The 18,632-nt window shown below is 47.8% G+C and overlaps 1 protein-coding gene across 1 annotated transcript; it reads left to right on the top strand.

Annotated features, from left to right (window-relative positions):
- Positions 1-17,162: 17,162 nt before the first annotated feature.
- Positions 17,163-18,351, top strand: LOC127573271 (UDP-glucuronosyltransferase 2C1-like). Its single transcript, XM_052021319.1, is given in 3 exon segments — positions 17,163-17,283; positions 17,286-17,383; positions 17,386-18,351. Coding segments are annotated over 3 exon segments (1,185 nt in total).
- The last annotated feature ends 281 nt before the right edge of the window (positions 18,352-18,632 follow it).

Here is an 18,632-nt window from a genome sequence, read left to right as displayed (position 1 = left end):
TCTTCACCACCCTATCTACTTGCTTGGCCACTTTCAGTGAGCAATGGACTTGAATCCCAAGATCCTTCTGTACATCAATACTGTTAAGGGTCCTGCCATTCCAATACTCACCCCTTAGATTGGACCTCCCAAACTGCAACACCTCACACATGCTTAGATTAAATTTCATCTGCCATTTCTCTGCTCATATCTGTAACTGATATATATTCTGCTCTATCCTTTGGCACCCTCTGCACTGTCCTCAACTCTACCAATCTTTGTATTGTCTGCAAACTTACTAACCCACCCATCTACTTTGCATCCAAGTCTTTTATGTGTAATCACAAACAACAGAGGTCCCAGCACTCATCCCTGCAGATCATCACTGGTCACAGAGCTCCAATCAGAATAGCACTCTGCCACCACTACCCTCTGTCTTCTATGGGCAAGCCAATTCTGAATCCAAACTACCACGTCACTGTGGAACCCATGCATCTTAACCTTCTGAATCAGCCTACCATGAAGGACCTTGTCAAACATGTTACTAAAATCTGTGTAGAGAACATCCACTGCCCTACCCTCATCAATCACCTTTGTCAACTCCTCAATAAACTCAATGAAGTTTTTAAGACAGGACCTGCCCTACACAAAGCCATCTGACTGTCCCTAGTCAGGCCATGTTTTTCCAAATGTGCGTAAATTCTATCCTCTCCAGTAGTTTCCCTATCACTGAAGTGAGGCTCGCTGCCCGATAATTTCCTGGATTATCCCTATTTCACTTATTGAACAAAGGAACAACACTGGCTACTCTCCAGTCCTCCTGGACATCGGCTGTTGCTAGTGAGGATACAAAATCTTTGTCAAGGCCCCAGCAATCTCCTCTCTTGCCTCTTTCATAAATCTGGGATATATCCCATTGGGATCTGGGGACTTATCCACCTCGATGCTCTTCAAGTTCTTGTCACTAAATAAAGAAATCCTTTGAAAAAATAAATGGCAAGCAAATGTTGGAAAATATGAATGTAAGAAGTTGGAGTAGAAGTGAGCCACCCTATCCTTAAATCCACTGCACTTCTCATAAGGTCAGAGCTGAAGTTATGTGCTGTGTCCACATTCCCATATTCTTTGATTCCCTTTGAGCCCAAACTTGCATTGATTTTGAATATTCTCAATGCCTGAACATCCACTTCCCTCTGTGGTTCACACCTGAGTAAAGAAATTTCTTATTCTAAGAATGTACTCCCTAGTTCTACATTCTCAGCACCTACCCGATGAAGCCCTCACAGAATTTTATGTGTTTCATTGAGATCACTTATTCCTTTAAAATTGAGCAAGTATTGGCTCATCCTACCAATTTCTCCTACACTGTTTCCAAAACAACCATACCTTTCCCTTGGCACAAGGGTCCCCAAAAACCTTTACAATTGCAGCGAGCCTTCTTAACTTACGGGCATTATTCTCCATGTAATAGAGGCTGATATATCATGTACTTTCCTTACTGTGTGCTGTATGCGAGATATGGTGCTTAAAGTGCAAGGATAGCCAGATCTCTCTCAACACCAACATTTTGTTTCTATAATTCCTGCCAAAATGAATAGTGTCCTATTCCCCAACATTATACTCCATCTACCAACTTTTTCCCACTCATTTGATATGCCTAGACTCCATTGCAAACTTTATGTGTCCCTCATCCATCTTACTTGCCTACTAACTTCATTGTCAGTAAACTTGGATACTATATCTCAATAAAGACGTTAGTTAATAACTGATATTCCATAAGTAACAGGCAGCCAGCCAGTAAACGATCCACTTGTTATTGTTCATTGCTAGGGAATTGAATACAAAAGTAGGAAAGTTGTGCTTTTTAGATAAAATGTTGGTGAAGTCACATACAGAGCAATGTCTACATTCCTGACTGGCTTATTTGTAATGGAAGCATTTCAGTGGCATGGGTGGCCTGTCTTCAGAAGAAAGGTTGAACAGGCTAGGTTTGTAGCTGCTGAAGTTTAGAAGAGTGAGAAGGGTCTTGATTGAAACATAAAATCCTGGCAGGGCTTTTTGGGCGGATGTGGAGAGGATGTTTCCTCTTCTAGGAGAATCTAGCACTGGGGGTGACTAAGTAAAAATACAGGTTTGCCCAATTAAGATAGAGATGAGGTGAAGCTTTATCTCTCCGAAGGCTCTGACTCTTTGGGACTCTCTTCCTCAAAGCACGGCGGAAACAGAGGGAGATAGATATTTGATAAATGTGGTTAGTGGAGCTGAGGTTACCACCAAATCTTCCATAATCTTCTGCATATAAGCTCTTGCTCCTAATTCATATGTATTCCTGCTCTCTGTTTTACGTTTATTAACCATTCCTTATCTATGCCAGCACATTGCTCCAAGTCAATGAACCCGTAATTTATATAATTTAAGTTGTTTGGAAGTATGGATAGAGTCATAAGAGTCATAGAGCACTACAGCACAGAAACAGGCCCTTCAGCCCATCTAGTCCATGCCAGCCTGGTTTTCTGCCTAGTCCCATCTACCTGCACCCAGACCACAGCCCTCCATACCTCTCTCTCATCCATGTACCTATGCAAACTTCTCGTAAATATTACAATTGAACCCGTATACTCATTGGTTCCCCTTCATCAACACTATTTGTTCCATCCTCAAAAAACTATACTACGTTGGCCTAGAATAGTTTCCCTTTCATAAAAACAGGACGACTCTGCCTGATAATAATATATTCTGAATGCACATTGTCCTTCCCTAACAATCAACGCTAGAAACTCTTTGACAGTTGAGTTCAGATAACTTATCAGCAGTTCCATATTTTATCTCCGTCTCTTGCAGGATCATTACTAATACATCCCTTGGATAGTGGAAATGAGGTCCAAAAAATTGTGGGTTTTTAATCCCATTAATTTCTCCAATACATTTTCTTTACTGCTAATAATAAACTTCCTCCCTTTTACTTCGATCCTTGGTTCCTAATTTATCTTACTCAAAGAATTTTTCTTGTATTTCACTTTGTTCTTTATTCCCTTGTCTTTCCTAATATTCACTCAGCTATGCTGATGGAGGTGATCACCCTATTCATATTGCAATCAATGGATCCCCGACTCAGTGTGAATCCCTGTGCTACTGGTGCTGCACAATTCCGTGATCCTTGTCACTACCAACTGACTTCCAAGGGCATTTAAGCATTTGGTTGCTTAGTAGTGTCAACCTTCCATAACAGACTGGCCAGCAAACTGGTTCCTCCACTTCCTCTGCAGCAGAGCTGGCAGACGACCTCTGACTCCAACCAACTGTCACCAGCCCTGTCCACTTCACGCTCCAGTGAAGATTACTAATCATGATTTAAGACATAATGGCAGGACTGTGAGATATCGTGGGATATAATTGCAAGTTTGTTGTTGTAGGATTTGAAAATTAAGAAAGTAAAACGTGGGAACTTCAAAGCGATCAAACCTCAAGAGTTGAGGGATCAGCAGGAAGGCTGAAGGTAGAGCAGAGTATGCTATATCTCCCAGAAGAATGGAAAGCAGACAAGCTCAGGTTGATGAGCAGAGTAGCAACACTGGTGAAACCAGTGGGTCCTGGCAGAAGATACACCGTGGCTCAAGCCCCTCCCCCCCGAGAAGCAACAAAGGAGAGTCCGTAATGTCAAAGAGAGCAGGTGTGTAGTAATTACGAAGAATAAAGGAGCTAGGGAACTGAAAGTAGCAGCTACATGACTAAAAGAAGCCTCGGGGACAGACCTCACAAGGCCATACTTGAGCAATAGTTCCAAAACTGGCATCTGTTGTCCTTCACGATTATGCTGAAGCATCCTTTGTAATCCTAGGGTTTATCTATGTAAAGATGCTTTGCACAAAACTTATTTCTCTCTCTTGTATAAATGAGAGGACTTTGAGAACTCCTCAGAGTCCGCGGGTAATCCGATTTCGGCCTGTTGGACTCTCCGTGACATCACGAATAAAACCTCTTTGCCTGGAAGTCTGTATGGTGTGAGTTAGTTTTCTCTGACAATCTGGCAGGATCTCTATTGTACGGGATCCGAACATAAATGTTGAGTAAAAGTAAAGGAGAATTTGTATTAAAAGAGAGCACAGTGTTCCACCCGGCCGCTGACCCGCGTTGAGACGCCCTGATCCGATCCCGGAGAGACGGGTGGGCAAGACCACGCGAGGAAGAAGGAACCTGAAAATACCCTCCAGATAAAGTAACGATAAATGAACTGAGGACTTCGAGGACAGAGGAATAAGAGCTCTAGGGAAAAGGAATAGTGTTGTATGTTAAGTAGTAAAGTTAATCATTAGAATTTATGGTTTCGCGGTAAGAGGGACTATACGGAATTAACAAACTGTGAGAATGGGAAATAAGAATTCTATTCCAGATAAAGAGGAATTTCCGGTAAAATTGCAAAAGGAGAGCATCATGAAATTATCAAAGAGACACAAGTTAAGAAACAAATTGGGAGATCCTCTCGTGCCACCCGGATCACCCGCTGATAAGGTTTGGTTGGAAACCGGAGACAGCAGGTCCTCAGTAACAGTTTCCAGTGATCTCTACGGATGGTCCAACGGGGAATGGCCCCTGGGGGGTGGGGGTGGGGGGGGGGGATCGTTTGATTTAAAGAAAATCCTGTATTGGAAGAGCGATACCGAGTCGGGAGGGGAGACCCCACATGGGATTATAATTACATGATTAGTTGTTTTAATAAATGGCTGGAAATGGCGAAACGACACCAGCCTCCAAGAGAGAAGCCCAAAAAGAGCAATTTGGAAAGCGGAAGGACTGCTGGAAGCAGCAGTACTCCCAAAGAGCTATCAGCCCCCAGCGCCACCCCCCCCCCCCCCAACCCGGTGGGATTATATCCCAAACTCGAAACTCATCATACCGATCGTTCGTTTGATGATATTCTGGTGGCCACAGCAGTAAATCCTCCAGAAAGACCTCCCCCTGTATGGAAAGGGACCGCAAGTCCCGCAAACTTCGGGAGAAACAGGGGAGCCTAGTTCGAGCTCCCAGTTAGAGCTAAGGTCCCATATAACAAGCAGCAAGGTCAAGCAGACTGTTGAGGCTCACACCTGCTTCACCTGACTGCGCCATTCAACCTGAGGGCTTCTCAATCCATCGAATGGACCCTACGGAATCGTCAGGCAAAGTTAGGAGTGGAGGGGTCTGCTTCTTAAACAACAACTTGTGGTGCTCCGAGGTGACAGTCCTGGAGAGCTCCTGCTCACCCAGCCTGGAATATCTAATGGTAAAGTGTTGACCATTCTACCTGCCAAGAGTGTTCACTTTAGCTGTCCTGATGGCAGTCTACATCCCACCACAGACGGACATGAAGCCTGCACTCAATGAACTATACTCCGTGGTCAACAACCTTGAGACAGGATACCCTGAGGCCCGCTTCATTATAGCAGGTGACTTCAAACAGGCCAACCTCAAGAGTGTGTTAACAAAATACTACCAGCACATCTCCTGCTCCACCAGGGACCCAAACACCCTTGACCAATGCTATACAACCATCAAAGATACCGTCCGAGCCACCCCTCGTCCTCACTTTGGGAAATCGGACCACCAGGCTGTGCTCCTTCTCCCTGCATACAAACAGAAACTGAAACGGGAGGATCCAGTACAGAGAGTCGTGCAGTGCTGGTCTGAGGAAACAAATGAGTTTCTACGTGACTGCTTTGAGTCAGTGGACTGGTCCATGTTCAAAGACTCAGCTGCCAGCCTAGATGAGTATGTCACCACCATCACGCACTTTATCAGCAAGTGTGTGGAGGACTGTGTGCCGAAGAGGACAATACGGGTGTTCCCAAACAGGAAACCGTGGATGAACCGGGAGATCCACTCGCTACTGAAGTCAAGGACTACTGCACACAAGTCTGATGATCGTGACCTGTACAAGAAATCGAGATATGACCTTCGGAAAGTTATCAGGAATGCCAGGAGACAATACCGACTCAAAATAAAGTCCCAGTCCAGCTGTCAGTTATGGCAGGGCTTACGTGCCATAACAGGCTACAAGACGAAGATGGGCTGCGTAGTTAACAACAATGCATTCCTTCCTGATGAGCTTAACGCATTCTGTGCACATTTTGAACAGAAGGAAAGTGGATAGTCACCACGATAGCCTCTAATGCAACTGAACCCGTGGTCACCATTGAGGACTTAAGATCAGTCTTCCGGAGAGTGAACACGGGGAAAGCACCTGGCTGTGGTAGGAAAGGCCAGGGGTCAGATGACAGTGACAACACTACTGACCCCCATGTTCGGATGATAGCATTGCCTATCAGGTCGGAAGCTATACCACTGTCAATCAGGGGTCCGGCTCTGCCCCATTAGGTAAACACCTTTGTCTTGCTGGACCACTCGGATTGGCCTGTTTAAAGCACCTTTGTCCTTGCTGGGCTACCCAGCCCCCCAGCAGCATAAAAGTGCTGCATGTTTGGTTTTTCTTTCTCTTTTTCTGTGTCCTAGGATGTTGAGGTAAGCTGTGCACTACTTCAGGGCAGTTAGTTAAGGACTCCCGAGACCAAAGAGCCAATGTTTGTCCAGAATCAGGGTGTCCAAACATTGTATAGTTTATTCCTTGATCATTTGTACCCAGTTATTGTGTGTGTGTGTGCGCGCGTGCGTGCGTGCGTGCGTGTGTGTGTGTGTGTGTGTGTGTGTGAACCTCACCCTCTGTCGCGATTTCCCTCCACATTCATGATCTCATGCTTGAGAGTGTGTGTGTGCACCTGTTCCCATTCATTCTGTCCCGCTTTGTCTTTGATAATAAACCATTTTTAAATTACAAGGACTGTGTGTCCAGACCTTTATCTTTAAGATACCAAAAGAACCTTTCTCACAACACTGGCCCAGATGGTGTCCTTGGCTGTGTGCTCAGATCTTGTGCTGCTCAGCTGGCGGAAGTATTTGCAGACATATTTAACCTCTCCTGCTTCAATTACAGGTTCCCACCTGTTTTAAGAAGACCATTATCATCCCGGCCTATTGCCTAAACAGGTCTACAGCGGACACCATCTCCCTGGCCCTACACTCAGCTCTGGAGCATCTGGACAGTAAAGACACCTACATTAGATTATTGTTTATTGACTACAGCTCTGCCTTCAATACTATAATTCCAAGCAAACTCGTCACCAGACTCGGAGACCTGGGACTCAACACCTCCCTCTGTAACTGGATCCTTGACTTTCTGACCAACGGAACTCAGTCAGTGAGGATAGGCAGCAATACCTCCGGCACGATTGCTCTCAACACTAGTGCCCACAAGGCTGCGTCCTCAGCCCTCTACTCTACTCCCTATATACTCATGACTGTGTGGCCAGATTCTGCTCTAACTCCATCTACAAGTTTGCAGATGATACCACCGTTGTAGGCCGTATCTCAAACAACGATGAGTCGGGTACAGAAAGGAGATAGAGAGTTTAGTGGCATGATGTCATGACAACAACCTTTCCCTCAATGTCAACAAAACAAAAGAGATGGTCATTGACTTCAGGAAAGGGGGCGGTGTACATGCACCCGTCTATATCAACGGTGCTGAGGTCAAAAGGGTTGAGAGCTTCAAGTTTCTGGGAGTGAACATCATCAATAGCCTGTCCTGGTCAAATCACGTAGATGCCATGGCCAAGAAAGCTCACCAGTGCCTCGACTTCCTCAGGAGGCTAAAGAAATTTGGTATGTCCCCTTTGACACTCACCAACTTTTATCGATGCGCCATAGAAAGTATCCTATCTGGATGCATCACAGCTTGGTACAGCAACTGCTCTGCCCAGGACCGCAAGAAACTGCAGAGAATTGTAGACACAGCCCAGTGCATCACGGAAACCAGCCTCCCTTCCTTGGACTCTGTCATTACCTCTCGCTGCCTTGGTGAAGCAGCCAGCATAATCAAAGACCCCACCCACCTGGGTTATTCTCTCTTCTCTCTTCATCCATCAGGTAGAAGATACAGGAGCCTGAAGGCACATACCACCAGGCCTAAGGACGGCTACTATCCCACTGTGATAAGACTATTGAACGGTTCCCTTATACTTTGAGATGGACTCTGACCTCACGATCTACCTTGTTGTGATCTTGCACCTCATTGTCTACCTGCACTACACTTTCTCTGTAGCTGTGACACTTTACTCTGTACTGTTATTGTTTTTACCTGTACTACCTCAATGCACTCTGTACTAACTCAATGTAACTGCACTGTGTAATGAATTGACATGTACGATCGGTATGTAAGACAGGTTTTTCACTGTACCTTGGTACGTGACCATAATAAACCAATACCAATACCAAGGGTGACGAGGGCGGAAGTGCAGACAGTTCCTGGGACCGCCAACGGTGGTTTAATACAAGCACCGTGTATAATGGTAGGAAATGTTCCTGTAATCAAGCCTTGGACCCCTTTTGAGCTGAGCTCCAAACCCCCTTAAGAAACCTCTAGCCTTCCATAACTGGCTAGGACAGACATGTCAAATCTATAATTAATTACCTGGAGATGTAAATCTGCTCCTAAAGGTTGCCTACGGCACCTCATGAAACACGGTTACGCGTGGGTTCCAAGTCCTGGATTTGATGCGACGGGGGATTGGCGGTCCCCGGCGGTCAGAGAAAATGGCTAGCAGGACAGGGACAGGAAGCCATTCTACAAGCGGCAAGGCAGCATAATGAATTTGGGGAGGTGACTAGGTGTGTACAGAAGAGGGGCGAAAATGTAGTGGATTTTTTGGCTAGATTCAGGGATACTTGGGAATCTTCGGCCAGAATCGAGCTGAAGCAAAATTCACGCTTAGCCATTCAAACTTGCCTCGAACCTTCTGCTGTCCATGCCTACAAGTTGGCAAATTTGACCTGGCAAAGAAATGATTGGTCGGAAATTGTTACCTCCCTTGTTAACATGGACAGACAGGGACTTTTTACCCGAAGAAGTGACCCCAAAGGACAATTTCTACAGATGGGGAAGGGATAGTGGGGTGAGGCCGCGAGAGGTGAAGGGGACCTGGAGAGACAAGCAAAATGATGCTTGATGGAAGAAAGGACATTGGGCGCGGGAATGTCGATCAGAGGCCCCTGCTCAAGGCCCACCAGAATGAGCACCAGCGATCCGGCGCCCATTCTCTGTAAACAACCCTTTCCTCAAAACGAATAGGGGTGCCAGGGAGGATAGCGGTGCAGGCGGCCATGATCAGACTCTCGACCCAGCCAGAGGATGACCCTATAGTAATCATTTGAGGTGGGTGGAAGACTAGTGGACCTGTTGATCGATTCTGGAGCAACTCTTTCATCTGTACCCCCTTCATGACACTTTCATTTGAGCTCCCACAGGGTTTCTACCATTGGAGTTGCCGGAATCCCCGTGGTGGAACCTCTCTCCCAACCAGTCCCCATTACACTAGGGGGATTGGTAGTAGATGAGTTATTTGTGATAGCAGAAAATTCGTCTGTTAGTCTCCTTGGAAGACAGGCCCTCTGCAAATTGGGAGCCACAATTCACTGTACCCCACAAGGATTGTACCTCCAGCTGCCCGAGGCTTCCGTAGGAAGAGCGCACCAGATGTTGAGGCACAAAATAACGGCCCTGGAACAAAAAGCCGCAGTGCTCTACTCCTGGCAGTTGCCCTGTAATCCATTTGAGCGCGGCCTGATGTGGCTATCTGTCGCCTTCGGCAACTCTGCTGAAGGGTGCCTTTGCTATCTGCTCTACTTGATCCTTACGTGCAGGCTGTTGCAGCGTGTCCATTGTACCGCATCGTTTACCAACACCCAGGAGACCGGCGCATATGTATCCAAAGCCCATTCCTGCCTGAACATAACAGTAAGTTCAGCGGATGGATCTTCTTCTTCAGTCCCTTGGGAGTGGGGGCTGAGGTGGAGTTAATGCCAACCCAAGAAGCATTGTTCGTCATGGGACTAAAATCAGTCCCTCATGTCACCCTCGCCGTCATGCCACCAGCCACCCTGAGCAGATAAGCCCTATGGTAGAGTCCCTGCAGAAAGAGACGCCTCTCTACCTCACTACTGCGGGGACCCAGGCAGGCTCCTTTCACACAGGGGTGCTGCCTGCACACTCTGGATTTATTCAGAAAGCCCAAGGAGAGTGGGAGACAGAATTTTTGGGGTTCCAACCTCCCCCACCGACTGCTCCCCGCTCCTCCCCCGGGAATTACCTGATACCCTATGGGCAAAGCATAAAAACCATGTCGGCCTACTGGTCTCTGCAGCTCCACACCGGGTTAAAATGAAACACTGTGCGCCGTTGCCATGCATAAAACAGTATCGCCTGTCGGAAAAGGCTGAGGCAGGAACTAAACCGGTTATAACCGCCCTGCTAGAACAAGGCGTCTTATATCCAACCCAGAGTCCATGCAACACACCTATTTTGCCCATTCCCAAACTGCGACGCAAAGATGAATGGCGTTTCATCCAGGACCTTAGAGCCATCAACCAGATAGTGGTCCCGGTCACCCCTGTAGTCCCTGACACTAATTTTATTCTTTCCTCCCCTCCTCTGCTGATTTGACGTACGACACAGTAATTGACCTCTGCTCTGCGTTCTTCTCCATTCCCCTGCATTCGGCCAGCCAATATCTTTTTGCTTGCACCTACGGTGGCGGGCAGTACACACGGACCAGGCTTCCCGAGGGGTACACTGAGAGTCCGGGTGTTTACACTGCAGTGGTCCGGAGGGACTTGAGTGAGATCACCCTCCCAGGCAAAAGCACGGTGCTCCAGTACGCCGACGATCTGCTCATAGCCTCCCCGTCATATGACGATGGCCGGCGTGACACTGTAGCCCCGCTATGCCATCTAGCCAAGAAAGGACACCGGGTCTCTGCCGCCAAACCACAGTCCAGTGCTTGGGATATATCCTCGCTGATGGCACTCGCAGATGCCAGCCTCAAAGGGGTTAACGTTATACTACACTCAGCTCGACCCAAAACAGGAGAGAAATGCTGTCCTTTCTGGGTATGATGAACTATTGCCGACAATGGATACCCAAGTACCGCCAGATGGACTCTATCCTCCGACAGTCCACGCTCCAAATCGGGCCGACCAACATAGTATGGACCAAGGAGAGGGTCCAAGCTTATGGACTACTAAAGGAAGCCATTATGAAGACACCAGCCCTTGGAATCCCTGATTACAGAAAACTTTTTGCGCATTATGTGGGCGAAAAGGAGGGATTCGCCACTGGCATATTGACACAGGAGCACGGAGGCCGAAAGAGACCGGTAGCCTACTATTCAGTGCAACTTCTGCCAGTGGTTAGGGGAATGCCTGCGTGCCTTAGGACTGTAGCTGCCACCGCTGTAATGGTAGAAAAATCCACTCCCATTGTTCTGGGCCATCCCTGTGTTATTTGGGCACCACGTGCGTCTTGCTGCTACTCAATTCAGCAGCCACACAACATTTCACTGCTCTGCAAGACGAACAAGTATGAGGTCACGCTGTTATCCAAACCTAAACTTTCCTTCTGCCAAGCACCAGCCCTCAACCCCGCCACTCTCCTCCCCGAGTGGGAAGAGGAGAAGGAAGGAGGACATGTTGATTCTTGTTGATTCGGCCTCTTCCCCTCTCCTGGATGTTCAATCCACCCCCCTGGATAACCCAGACCTTGTGCTTTTCACTGACGGTGCTTCACATCGTCCCTATGACACCGCCACTATGGCCGGATACTCAGTGGTCACTCCATTCTGGAAGCTTGCGCACTGCCCCCCCAGAACATCCGCCCAGGCTGCGGAGATTTTGCACTCACCCGAGCATGTATACACTCCAAGGATAGAACAGCAAACATATATACCACTTCACAGTATGCCTTTGGGGTGGTACATGACTTCGGGGCTTCGTGGCAACATAGGGGGTTCATCACCAGTCCCGGGAAACCCATACAACATGTGGCCCTGTTTGCTAACCTGGTCAGTGTTAGAGTGGCCAGTGTTAGAGTTAGTGTTGGAGTGAGGAGTTGAGGCTTTGGTTTGAGAGGCTTTGGGGAGAAGAGGCGAAGGTAAGTCTCTGGTAAGTTTCTTTCTTTCTTTGATTTGGTGTTGCCTGTAGTGCAGAGCAGTGAGAATGGCTCCAGGGTCAGGTGTGTGTTCAGCTTGTGGGATGTGGGAGTTCTGGGAGACATCAGTCTCCCTGATAACTAGATCTGCACGAGGTGCATCCAGCTGCAGCTCCTTACAGACTGTGTTGGGGAACTGGAGCTGCAGCTGGACGACCTTCGGCTCCTACGGGATACCAAGGAGTACATAGACAAGAGCTACAGGGAGGCAGTCACTCCAAAGCTGCAGGAGGCAGGTAGCTGGGTGACTGTCGGGAGAAGGACGGAGAATAGGCAGGTAGTGCAGAGTACCCTTGTGGCCATTCCCCTCAATAACAGGCATACCGCTTTGGATACTGTTGGGGGGGGAATGGCCCAGCAGAGGAAAGCCGCAGAGACCAGGTCCCTGTCACTGAGCCTGGTCGTGTGGCGCAGAAGGGAAGTGGGGGGGAAGAGAAGGGTGGTAGTGATAGGGGATTCCATAGTAAGGGGGGCAGACAGGAGATTCTGTGGACGTGAAAGAGACTCCCGGATAGTATGTTGCCTTCCTGGTGCCAGGGTCAGGGACGTCTTGGATCGGGTCCACAACATTCTGAAGGGGGAGGGTGAACAGCCAGAGGTCGTGGTACATATTGGTACCAATGACATAGGTAGGAAAAGAGATGAGGTCCTGAAGAGGCAATATAGGGAATTAGGTAGGAAGCTAAAAAGCAGGACCTCAGGGTAATAATCGCTGGATTGCTGCCTGTGCCATGTGCCAGTGAGGGTAAGAATAGGATGATTTGGCAGATGAATGCCTGGCTGAGAAATTGGAACTTCAAGGAAATTAGCAATGGGGTCCGCACGCCTGTGGACTGTGCTCCTGATTTTTGGACTGATGGATTCTACTATTCCTTTCTGCGTCTCAGTTACGAGTACGCGTTGAGAACAAATCAGTCGAGCTGTTGGGTCTGTGCAAGGGGGCCCTCCCATTCTGGTGAAGATATCCCTCCTGAGCCAGCCCCTTTCACCTTCCCTGAGATGGAGGCTTGGAGGAAATTTAATAACGGATCAGGTAGAGTACAACAACGCCCCGTAAGAAAGGACGGGAATGGCGGAATGAGGGCCAGGGAGGGGAGGGGTGCAGGGACACCAAAAAGGTCGGTACCCATGATGGTCCCATGGCGAGCTAGGTCTATTCAGATACAAAAGAAGGATGATCCAAGTATCATTCGTCGCCAGATGGAGACCACCTTTGATGGGTGGTATCTGCCCCGGTACCTGGGATCCCCCCAACCTAGGAAAGGCCATGAGTGCATGTGTCAGCCAGACAGCCCACATGCTACACCCATGGGAAGCAGTAAGTATGAGTTTAATAATACCCGACCTAGCACCCTGCTGTGGGCATTTCATGAAACGTACTGAGTATGTGGTACTAAGGCCTATCCTTGGCTTCCCACGAACTGGACCAGTTGTTGCTATCCGGCCTATGTGGTACCCCATATGTGGTTTGTCTATGTAAAGATGCTTTGCAAAAAACTTGTTTTTTTCTCTTGTATAAATGAGAGGGTCTTTGAGAGCTCCTTAGAGTCCCCAGGTAATCCGATGTTGGCCTGTTGGACTTTCCGTGATATTGAGTCATATAGCACTGAAACAGGCCCTTTGGACCGACTGGTCCATACTGACCAAGATGCCCCATCCAAGCTAGTCCCACTTGCCAGCATTTGGCCCATAACCTTCTAACCCTTTGCAATCTATGTACCTGTCCAACTGGCTTTTAAAAGTTGTTACTGTACCTGCCTCAGCCACTTCCTCCTGCAGCTCGTTCCACATACGTACCACCCTTTGTGTAAAAAAGTTGCCCCTCATGTTCCTCTTAAATTTTTCCCCTCTCACCTTAAACCTATGGCCTCTAATTCTTGACAACCCAACTCTGGGAAAAAGACTGAATGTATTCACCTATCTATGCCCTTCGTGATTTTATACACCTCTGTAAGATCAATTCTCAGTCTCCTACACTTGAAGGAATAAAGTCCTAGCCTGTCCAACCTCTCCATATAACTCAGTCCCTCAAGCCCTGGCAGCATCCTTGTAAATCTTTTCTGCACTCTTTCTAAATTAATAATATCTTTCCTAAAGCAGGGTGACCAAAACTGAACACAATACTCCACGTGTGGCCTCACCAGCACCCTGTACAACTGCATCATGACCTCCCAACTACTATACTCAATGCCCTGACTGATGAAGGCCAGTGTGCCAAACGTCTTCTTGACCACCCTGTCTACCTGTGACCCCACTTCCAGTGAACCATGTACTTGTGCTCCAAGGTCCCTTTATTCTACAATACTCCCCAGGGCCCTGTCGTTCTGTGACAATGTGGCATTTCTTTAGTACTGGCCCTCTGACACTGAGGCACCCCTTCAGTACAGCTCCTCTGACAGTGAGACACTTGTTCAGTGATGACTCTCCAAGAGTGAGGCTCTCCCTCAGTACTGCCCCTCCAACAGTGAGGCACTCCCTCAGGTCCACCCCTCTGACAATACAATGCTCCTTAGACCTCCCCATTCCCACACCGACTTGTCTGTCCTTGGCCTCCTCCACTGCCAACTTGAGGCCAAACACAAACTGGAGGAACAACACCTCATATTCTGCCTGGCTAGTCTCCAACCTGGCGGCATGAACATTGAATTCTCCCTCCAACTTAACTGCTCCCCCTCTGTCCCTTTTCTCTTTTCCCTCTCCCAGGGGTGTGTGAGTGATGGGCAAATGGAGAAGGAGGGGGGATGGGAAAGAGACACAGTGATGGGGGCCAACTGGATCAGGAGGTGAGGGAAAAGTGGACAGACAGGTCGGTGCGGGAATGGGGAGGTCTAAGGAGCATTGTATTGTCAGAGGAGTGGACCTGAGGGAGTGCCTCATTGTCAGGAGGGCAGTACTGATGGACAGCCTCACTCTTGGAGACATCACTGAACAATTGCCTCACTGTCAGAGGAGCTGTATGAAGGGGTGCTTCGCTGTCAGAGGGCCAGTACTGAGGAAATGCTACATTGTCACAGAATGGCAGGGCCCTTGGGGGGTATTGTAGAATAAAGGGACCTTGGAGCACAGGTACATAGTTCCCTGAAAGTGGCAACACAGGTAGACAGGGTGGTGGTGAAGGGGTTTGGCACACTGGCCTTCATCAGTCAGGGCATTGAGTACAGGAGTTGGGACGTCATGGTGCAGTTGTACAGGGTGCTGGTGAGGCCGCACTTGGAGTATTGATATCACGAATAAAACCTCTTTGCCTCAAAGTTTGTATGGTGTGCATTAGTTTTTTTCTGACAGCACAACACTTATAGATTTCCATGGATGTATGGCAGAGATCATTCTGACTGGTTCCATCACTGCCTGGTATGTAGACTCAGCCAGCTCCATCACGGGCACAACCCTCCCAACCATCCAGGACATCTTCAAGAGGCGGTGCCTCAAAAAGGCAGCATCCATCACTAAGGGCCCTTACCATCCAGGACGTGCCCTCATTACTACCATCAGGGAGGAGGTACAGGAGCCTGAAGACCCACACTCAAAGTTTCAGGAACAGCGTCTTCCCCTCCCCTATCAGATTTCTGAACGGTCCATGAACCCATGAACACTTCTTCGTCATATCTTTATATTTGCACTTTAGTTATTTTGCAAGTTATGGTAATGTTATGCCTTTGCACAGAGCTGCTGCCGCAAATCAACAAATTTCACGTCATCCAAGTCAGTGATAATAAATCTGATTCTGATTCAGTTGCGTGATCTCGGTAAACTTAACAAATCGAAGTCTAAACAGGGGTATGTATTTTTAAGTTATGTCAGCCAAAAGCCACTGGGAAACACAACAAGGAAACCAGGGCGCGCATAATAGCACAAAACTTGTAAATACACTTGTACTTACAACTGTGAAGGTCAAATTTTTCTGTCAGAACGAAAAAGCATCCTGCCAGACATCAGAGTGTGAAAGATTCATGGGTCTGCTGGAGGGGATGGGAGGTGCGGCCTCCTCCAGGTTATCATAAGTGACAATCTCAGCAGTGACGATGCAGACCCCATTATTGGGCACAGAAGGCCCGAGGGTGCATAAGAAAATCACAAGAGGAGCAAGGTTCGCAGTAACGTTTTTGGAGTGACTTTCTCACAAGTAACTGGCATTGGCAGAAAATCAAGCTATTTTAATCTTTGCCTCGAACAAGTTTCGATCAGGTAGCTATTCAAAAGTAAATCGTGAGCTCATCCTTTGTACATTGGCGGGTGAGAAGCGACACACGAACAAGTCAGTTCGCCAGATGTGCATCATGAGAGCAGAGGACCACTGGCGAGCGCCGCTCCTCCGGAACCACGGTCTGTATTTCATTGTCGCCAGAGTAACTGAGGCCGCACGTTCCAAGAAACTGCAAAGACAATTGTCAGCTGGATCGTCCAGAATGAATCCATAATGCCGTTAACTTCCAAGGACATATGAAAAAACACACCCCCAACGCAGCTGTAGCGCCAAGGAATTTTTCTGTCTCGCCAGAGAACCGGTTTTAATGTATAAAACAACTCGTCTAGAATTTCCGTTAAACCTTTCATTTACATAACAACAAAAGTGGTTTTATTGACAGTTCAAATGTGAATTGTTTAGTGGTAGTCAACAAGAATATCTGATCAGGTAGTGTCATTTTACCCAAGCACTGTAAGATTCAGCATCGGGAAACAACCATTATTCTGGTTGAGATTCGTGGCCGAAAATGTCAACTAAAAGCAGAGCGGTTTTTCTGGCACTTCTGCTGTTCTTTTCCGCAAGGAGTCCGGGCCCAGAAGCTGCCAGGATCCTCGCCGTCCCCACGGACTGGAGCCACTGGATCATCATGAAATCCCTGCTCCTGGAACTGGTGCAGAGGGAGCACAGGTCACGGTGCTGAGGAACAACGACTCGCTGAGGATTGAGGCGATCTCCGAAGATTTCACCGTGGAAACGATCCGCATTCCCGCAGGTCAGGCACGTAAAGCCTTAGTCAAAGCGAAATCCATGACATTGTCTTCAACTATCTCTACGTGGAAGATGGTTTCCTCTCCAGTATCTCCGCTCTCCGCAGTTGTGCGCCTTATTCTACATCAATATTGAAGTGACTATCCGGCCGTTCAGGCAATGTTCGAGGATCGCGCACTGATGGGTCGACTCAAAGCTGGAGGTTTTGATCTGATTTTGGCCGACCCTTACCATGTAGCCGGTGTCATGATGGCCCATGTACTTGAGAAGCCGTTGGTGCTTTTGGCAGGTGGATGATAGCCGGGGACCTCCACTTTAATTTAGCCCCGTCGCCACTTTCTTTTGTGCCCATGATAAGTTCACGCCTGAGCGACAGGATGTTGCTTTTGGACAGATTGAGAACGTGTTGATATATGGAATATCGAGATACATGAACAACTTCCACATTTACCCAGTTTACAACAAACTGTGCCAGCTTTACCTCAATAGTGACATTACGGTGGAAGAACTTTATCAAAAGGCTGATATCGTGCTAATGAAGGTTGACTTTGCCTTTGAGTATCCTCGGCCGACCGTGCCAAACCTGGTTTACATCGGAGGTTTTCAGTGCAGCCGGGGTCGACCGCTCCCTGCTGAACTGCAGCGGTTCATGGACAGTTCTGGCGAGGATGGCGTGGTGATCTTCTCCTTAGGAAGTGTGGTGGGCTTCCTTCCACCAGAGCTGGCGAGTGAAGTCGCGGCGGGACTAGCCCGACTCCCTCAGAGGGTGATCTGGCGGTTTACTGGAAGACTGCCCTCAACCTTAGGGAACAACACTAAGATAATGAGCTGGCTTCCTCAAAATGATCTGCTGGGTCATCCGAAGACCAGAGCGTTCATCAGTCACGGTGGGGAAAATGGGATTTATGAGGCCATTTACCACGGGGTCCCCGTGGTTGGCATCCCAATCTTATTTGATCAATATGATAACCTTCTGCGTCTCAAAACCCGAGGAGCTGCGGTCATGTTAGATTTGGCTCACTTGAAAAGAGACGATGTTTTCCAGGCAGTCAAGACCGTCATCGAGACCCCTTCCTATGGGGAGAACATGAAACGAATATCTGCCTTGCACAGAGATGTTCCAGTGGAGCCAAAGGAGCTGGCTGTTTTCTGGGTTGAATACACAATAAGGCACCGAGGGGCTGCTCATTTTAGATCCGCGGGTAATGAGCTGCCATTCTATCAGTACTACTTACTGGATGTGTTTGTCATTGTTCTGGTTTTCGTGGGGCTTTTCCTTTATCTTGCATTTAAATTGCTAAAAACTTTACTTGTCAAAGTGTGCTCGGGGAAAAGGAAACAGGACTAAATTAAAGAATGATTTGCACTAAGAATGAATTCGTTCGTTATGGGCAGCCCCTTTTACATCGCACCACACCTTTTTCTCTAATATTAATAGCCAAACACAACTTAATCAACAACCTCTCCCATCCACTGAATGTATCATAATCCTATTTCCAAGCCACCCACGTGTCACCTTAGTAAATGCATTTTGAAAATTGCTGATCACATGCTGTTCTCCAAGCATGTCTAAGATTTTCCTCAAATTGTCATTGGGAATAATCCTGCTGAACTCCGGGAAAATAAAAA

Source organism: Pristis pectinata, chromosome 8 (genome assembly GCF_009764475.1).
Source record: "Pristis pectinata isolate sPriPec2 chromosome 8, sPriPec2.1.pri, whole genome shotgun sequence".
Lineage (NCBI taxonomy): Eukaryota > Metazoa > Chordata > Chondrichthyes > Rhinopristiformes > Pristidae > Pristis > Pristis pectinata.
This window is presented reverse-complemented; position numbering and strand designations above follow the sequence as displayed.